The sequence below is a fragment of the Argentina silus genome (genome assembly GCF_951799395.1).
Source record: "Argentina silus genome assembly, chromosome: 11".
In the NCBI taxonomy this organism is placed as follows: domain Eukaryota; kingdom Metazoa; phylum Chordata; class Actinopteri; order Argentiniformes; family Argentinidae; genus Argentina; species Argentina silus.
Window position 1 is genome coordinate 1,916,318 of NC_139665.1, and position 7,353 is coordinate 1,923,670.

At 48.2% G+C, this 7,353-nt stretch overlaps 1 protein-coding gene across 1 annotated transcript in view; it reads right to left on the reverse strand.

Annotated features, from left to right (window-relative positions):
* The window catches only part of pvrl2l (PVR cell adhesion molecule related 2 like), a 78,905-nt gene extending 71,777 nt beyond the window's left edge, over window positions 1–7,128 (reverse strand). Inside the window, 1 exon segment of the mRNA XM_083680753.1 lies at window positions 6,771–7,128. Coding sequence (XP_083536879.1) covers window positions 6,771–6,858 — 88 coding nt within the window. The 5' untranslated portion in view covers window positions 6,859–7,128.
* Between the last annotated feature and the right edge of the window lie 225 nt (window positions 7,129–7,353).

Sequence of the window (7,353 nt, forward strand, 5' to 3'; positions counted from 1 at the left end):
GTCGAGGACGCTGGTGGCAGTCTGGGTATGCACTGCACATCGCGGTGGGACGACCTCCAGAGCAGGGGAGGCTGGCGGAGGTAGAAATCGGAGGCCGGGGGGGACTCGTTGTAATGCACGGAATGGAACGAGGATGATTCATACCGTTCCTCATTCCATTCATTACGATGAGCCCCCCCGCCCCCCCCGGCCTCCGATTTCTACCTCCGCCAGCCTCCTTGAGAGTGTTAGTGCATTTTGCAAATTAAATGTGCCATTTTGGCCAACGTGTTTCAGTTTTGGCCTGTGTGTTCATTGCTTTGAAAAAGTGGAATTCAGTTTGGACAAACGTGCTGAAGCAATCCAGAGAAACAGTTCTAAGCGAGCTGTGAGTTGAGGATGGTCAAGCCTTTCTACTCAACATCACAGCTCTCCATGTAGGTAAAAGCAGCCCATTAGGAGAGTCCAGGCATGGCGCTGAATATCAATCACACAAACAGGTGGGCTGACACACACACACACACACACACACACACACACACACACACACACACACACACACACACACACACACACACACACACACACACGAGAGGCCTAACGCCTCGTTAACTAATCCAGCACGTTAGCGGTGTGGGAGGTATGCTAATAGAAATATTAAATGAATTAACCTCCGTATTCACGATGGAATGAAGATGTTAGGGTGTGCCAGATGGTAATAAAGCTGTACAGTAAAAACTTACAGTAAAAACAAATGTTACACCACAAGATGGCCGCCGGTTAGGCACGTCTGTTCTCGTCGTTGCGTTTCTACGGAGGCAGCCCCCCCTCCCTGGCCTGCCCCCCCTCCCTGGCCTGCTGCGGGCCACTCATTCCAGGAACGCCAGGAACACATTCTACCACTCAACAGGGAGTGTCCCAGTAATAAACACAGCACCGCACATACTACTGTATAAACATCCCATAATAGCCTCGCCAAGGTTGATCATTCCACCAAACCTGATTAAACGGTCTAATGAGGGCCAACTTTATTACAGAGCCATATTTGTTTATGTGTTTATATGTTTGTGTTTATCAGAATCCTCATTAACTGCTGCATGTGTACTCTTCCTAGGGTCCACATGGAACAGAGAACACATGACAGAGTTTGTTATATAACAACAAATACATTTATAAAAAAAATAAAATAAATAAAATAAAATCATAAGCCATAAAGACTGGGTAGTGTTACTGTTGTCTGATAAACAGCTTCTCCTTCTGGAAGCTTCCCCGAGCCTCCTGACAAACCAAGTGAACGTGCCATCAAGTCTCAAGACTCTGAAATATCATTCTAAATATGTCCCAGATGTCCCTTTTGTCAATTCATATCACACACTTGTACTGCAGGCCTCCTCATCGTACGCCTGTTTGCACAGAGATTGTTTAGGAATTCAGAAAGGCATAGAAATAGAAAATACACTCCCTGAAAATGCCGGATGCTTCCGCCAGCCTCCTGTCAATGCGTGTGAACGTGTGATGGCGTCACAGAGGCACATATCTCTTTCACACTCAGCGCTCACGAGTTAAACGTTCAGAACTGCTTCAATGTTTGTATAAGGCCCGGGTGTTTAACGCCGCCCACGACCAGCCGATTGGCCTGCAGTGACAGAACGCCACGCTAACGATTAAAAAATGGAGTGCACATGAAGGAGACCGCGACATGACTGCAGCCTCCGCAGGAATCACTCACAGCGTGAACATTCGGGTGAAGAAGTCAGTCCCCCTCAGACTGAAACACCCCAGAAACGTCCCCAGGTATTAGGCTCTCATTGTCACGTTTCTGAAAGCCTCTGGAGTGAAAATAGACTGTGGGCCTTACTGTCGAGCCTGGACACGCCTGTCACTTCTGTTCCCACAAACCCCCAGGAAAATGGAGGGAAAATGGTTGTGTGTTTTTGTTTGCTACCCAAGACAACTCGGACAAATTGCCACTGGTTGAGATTGTGTTTCCATTTCTCCACAGTGAGAGAGATGAGCCCTGGCCATGCATGTCATCTCATCCCATTTGCCTTTTGCTTTGATGCCTTAGGTTCAGAGATCTGCACAAATTAAAATGTTAAGAATGAGGGGTGCGGTAATGTAAGACACTGAAACTCCACACGCCGTCATCAGGTTCAGATGTTTCCCGTTTAGACTCAACAAATTAACTCCCAACTATTGGCAAAATTAACTCCCAGCTGAAGCACTGGAAGAAGTGAAAGCGCTCAGCTTCTGTTTGATCTAGATCAGACCACGGACGGGCCTGTTGCGCAGCGTCACGGAAGGGTGCGATGTCTTCCTTGTCACAATTCACCATGTGTCTGTCATGCCGTCAAGCAGGGGAACAGGGGAGGCTGGTGGAGGTAGAAGTCGGAGGACGACGGGCTCATTTGTAATGCACAGAATGAAATGAGGAATGTTATCAAACACTTTCTACCTCTGATTTGCCAGCCTCCCCTGCTGTCGTGGTAAAGCACTTGAGGGAAAGCACACTGTAGTGGGAGGAAAGGCCATTCTGCTGCAGCTGTCAAGAACAACCTTTCAATCACAGAACTGGTGAGAGATAAAGAAGTAATGAATAGGATTGGAGTGATATTAGATATGATGGAACATTGTGATATTTGGAGCATATTGTGATGACACAAAACAGCATTTGAATGGGCCCTTTTTGGGGGCGACACAGAGGCCGCAGGTTGGAGACTCGCGTGAGCAGAGAGTGCAAGGAAGCTCTGCTGCTTCCATACGCCTGTTACATCAGCAATGAACTACATGATCGTGTATCGTGACGTTTTTCTAAAGCAACATTGTGAAGAAGGAAATGTGGATACCGCCCAACACATGTACCAAATAAGGCTTGACTGGCTAGAGGGGGAGGGGGGGGGGGGGGGAGGGGAGGGGGCGATGCAGTGTCTGTCTGTCTGTTTTAGGAAGGGAAGAACTGTGAACATGAGGGTTCGCAGTGTGCAGGGGAATTGGAGAGAGTTCAGAGTCAGAAGTTGTGATTTGGGAGGGCACCAGGGAGAGGCAGAGAGGGCATCTGGGAGAGGCAGGGAGGGCACCTGGGAGAGGCAGGGAGGGCACCTGGGAGAGGCAGGGAGGGCACCTGGGACAGGCAGGGAGGGCACCTGGGAGAGGCAGGGAGGGGCCATTCTCTCTCCCACACACAAACCCCTTCTCTTTAGCCTCTGTTTCATTTCCAACAGCTTGTGGGCGGGAGCCTTTAAAAGACTGGAGCTGCTTCTCTGTCTTTCCCCTCCTCTCTTTCTACAGCGGCAGAGGTTGACCTAAACCAACTTGTTGCAAATAATCCTCAAGTTACTCGAGGGAGGAGAGAGGGCATTTATTTTTGGCGAGAACCAATCCACATGTCGGATACTCACACCTCCGTGAAGTTATTCATTTGTGATTCTATTTCCATGCATTTTTTTTTGCTGCAGTGCATTTTCCTAATCCGTTTTGTGCAGGTGCAATTCCGTTTTTTCCCCTGTGAGATTATTTAGGCTATTCAAAACTAATCCTTAATAAGTTTTGGCTGTCAACCTATATAAATGTTGGGGTTGAGTTGGGGCCATCCAGTACAGCTACCCCCCCTAGGTTAGGGTTGGTCCAGAGTTAGGGTTAGTCCAGGGTTAGGGTTCGTCCAGGGTTAGGGTTCGTCCAGGGTTAGGGTTCGTCCAGTCCTGAGCAGAGGAGAGAGAGGAGATGGTGGCCATAACTTCCCCTGCAGCGGCCCTTGTGGACGGGTGATCTGAGGACAGGCAGGACGTTTTATCTAAACATTTTCACAGTTTGAGCTTTTCCCCCCCTCAGCCCCCACCTCTCAGTAACCAGACGTCCATAAACAATGAGGCCCAGAACTCAGGGGGGTGGGGAGAGGGAGGGGGGGGGGAGAGGGGCAAGGGGAGGAAGGGGTGGTGGGCCTTTTAATTCACCACTGACTAAAGCTGCTCCAACAAAAAGCCCTGGATGGGCGCTGGAGCAGAGTCTGAAAAAAGGGAAGAGAGAGAATGGGCCTGCTGTGAAAGGCCTGGAATCTCTTACTCTGTGTGTGGGTAGCCTAATGGGGGAGGGGGGGGGGAGGGGGGAGGGGGGAGGGGGGAGGGGGGGAGGGGGGGTGGCTTATCTGCAGTATATTCAGGAGGTTGTGAATGAAGCCTAGGGATTTCGAAAAATGTAATTCTCAATATATCCCAGATGCCCGTTTGAGCACAATTCCTCCCCCATAAATTGCACTGCAGGCCTTGTCTTGGTTCGCCTGTTTGCACAGAGATTGTTTAGGCATTCAAAAGGCACAGAAATACAATCCTTGGGAAAACAAATGAATTGTCTTTTATAGAGGGTTAGGTAAGGCCTACTTCAAAGTCACACAAGCCTACTGTACAACAAGATTGATTCCCTCACAACCCCGAAAAGTCGTCAAACACAACCTTAGGCAAGACGGACACAACAAAGGTCCAAAAACGTATGTCGATACAAAGGGGTATCCATGACAACTACCTCAAAGCCAAGACAATTAAAGCACATGCCAAAACAATTAGGATAGGAGGACATTGGCAACTATGTCAGTATTTCTTTGTTTAAAACCTCTAGTATTGGGTTCTGAAGGAGCTCTAGTCTGTACATGGATAATAATACCTCATATCCATCACTCACTTACCTGGCAATATGGTTGCGGAAACGCGCCGGCCATGATGCAGAACTTTCCCTAAACCAATTTCCTGGTTGAGGGTTTTTTCTCATGAATGAGCAGAGGTAGAAACACACAGGCCTATTAAACTCAATAAAAGCCTTTGCGTCCTTCCTTTTCACAATTCCAGTGGAAATGAATACCATGTATACAGCTGGTGTGGCTGCTTGGGGAATTGGAGAGAGTTCAGAGTCAGACGTTGTGATTTGGGAGGGCACCAGGGAGAGGCAGGGAGGGCATCTGGGAGAGGCAGGGAGGGCACCAGGGAGAGGCAGGGAGGGCATCTGGGAGAGGCAGAGAGGGCACCAGGGAGAGGCAGAGAGGGCACCAGGGAGAGGCAGGGAGGGCATCTGGGAGAGGCAGGGAGGGCACCAGGGAGAGGCAGAGAGGGCACCAGGGAGAGGCAGAGAGGGCACCTGGGAGAGGCAGGGAGGGCATCTGGGCGAGGCAGATCTGTTAATAGATCTGTTAGTAACTACTTTCAATATCCTACATGCACCTGGAGCGTGTCGCTCGGCAACGTACTGTGCTAGCCTGACACGCGAGGGACCCGTTTTTGGCTCTTGTGGCCACATTTTATAACCAGTGGCTGAAATTATGCAAATATGCTGTTTCTAATCACTTTAAGGCCCCAATTCAACCAATAACGACAGCCGAAGGCAGACATGTGATTCTTATTGTGCAACAACAATAACAAACAAAAAAGAGTGTGGATGTCACATCCTCCTCAAAACTGTTTACAGAGCTGGGGAGGCTGGCAGAGGTAGAAATCGGAGGATGGGCTCAATCGTGTTTGATACCATTCCTCATTCCATTCCATGCATCACAATGAGCCCGTCCTGCGATTTCTATCTCCCCCAGCCTCCCCTGTTACAGTGAAAATGAAACAATAGCTGCATTTCAAATTGCACAAGCTTTTTTCTTACTGCAGGAGAGGAAGCAGAGGTCTGGAGTAATCCTACTATGCAGGAGATTGTGATTGGAAGTACAGTAGGTAGTGACTGTTTCTGATCCTGCCTGCCCACACATTCGGAGAGCTAGAGGACCTTGCACACAAGCTGGCCACACTAAACATTAAGTTGTCCCTATATCTGTGTAGTAAATGACACAACATTGTAGCCTATTAGCATGTTGAATAGTTACACCTGGAACAACATTGCAGCTGTTAAAATAGCACATTGGTGATTTCGTTATAATTGCATAATAATGGAGTTGAGTGTTTGTTATTACTCTGACCCGTATTCCAACTGTGTCGTACCACAAGCTGCTGAACTCCATGGCGATGCAATAAACTCATGTAAGATGTTTATACAACGTTTTTACTACAGTAATTACAATGTTGTTACACGGGTATAGGGACATCTACAGAAGTGGTTACACTCCAGTTCTATGCTTGGAAAAACAACTTATTGTTTAGAGGCCTATGTGTTTTAAATTGTTTATTCCGGTTGGAAAATCCAAATCCCCATCCCCGTACATCAGGACAGACACCATGTCGAGGTTCTGGTGCAGATTTGGAGCAGGTAAATAACAGGAGACACGGTACGCCCAGTTAAACAGTTTATGTTTCAACACCCTGCTGCCCTTTCCTAATTCATTTCTTAGATGGTGAATATCTAAGTAGACTATTACTATGCAGATTTCATCTGAAAAACAATTCATGTAGAACCGGGTAGGTGTGAAGGAAACTGGGCACAGGTCGTGAGGGATTAGAGAGACTGTTTCAAGAACAATTCCACCTGCTGCATACTCTACCAGCCACAATTACCACGGAGGCCACACCTTGCATAACATGGCGTAGCGAAACTCGGGATAAAAGGACAAACTGTATTGTAAATAAATCAACTTCGACAACAGGTTGTGTAAGAATCCCCGATCAACGGCAGCCGTGAATCCCACGTATGACCGTATAGGGAACCGATGTGCTGCTCATGTGACGGTGAATATGGCTTAGTTTATGTGACTGACTTAGATTGAACGACCGGGAGGGAAAACACAGAAACCTGGGGAAGGAATAGGTCAATAGTAGAACCCCACGATAACACAGAGATCAGAACAGAAGGAACGGCTCTTTGTTTTGTCCTACCTTGACTCATCAGAAGTATCGCCGCTATCACCAACAATTTGTTTTTCGTCGGTGAGACGGGGCAATGTTCCGCGTAGTCTCTCGCCATTCTGGTTAAAAAGGAGACGAGGTGGACATACAATCCCCACCACCACGAAAATCAGAACGTAGACTACCGAAATATTCCTTGACCGACTACTTCACCGGGGGGGGGGAAACAAAACAAAAAAACGACGACTTAAACAGACGGGAGTTAGTTTCGGTGTTGCTCTTCTATCCGACGTCTTATTTCCTCTGGAATTCGACTGGACTCTTCCCGACACACAGAAACACAGTGCCACCCCTCCTTCCCTGTGAGTACAGGTAGATCTCCGGTGTGGTCGCTACTGTAAACGGAGCCGGAGGGGAAAGTGTCACCGTCGTTCGAGGAACGTTCTACCGACAGTTCGCGGGGAGAACTCCAAGTGGGGCGGAATTGTGATGTCACCCAGCGTCACAATAAACGATCTATAAGCGATAGTCCCGTCTAGGTGATATTCAATACATTGATCCAGCCTTGACCAGTAACCTTGCTCATTGAAAAGTGCTGTTCCACAACCTACTG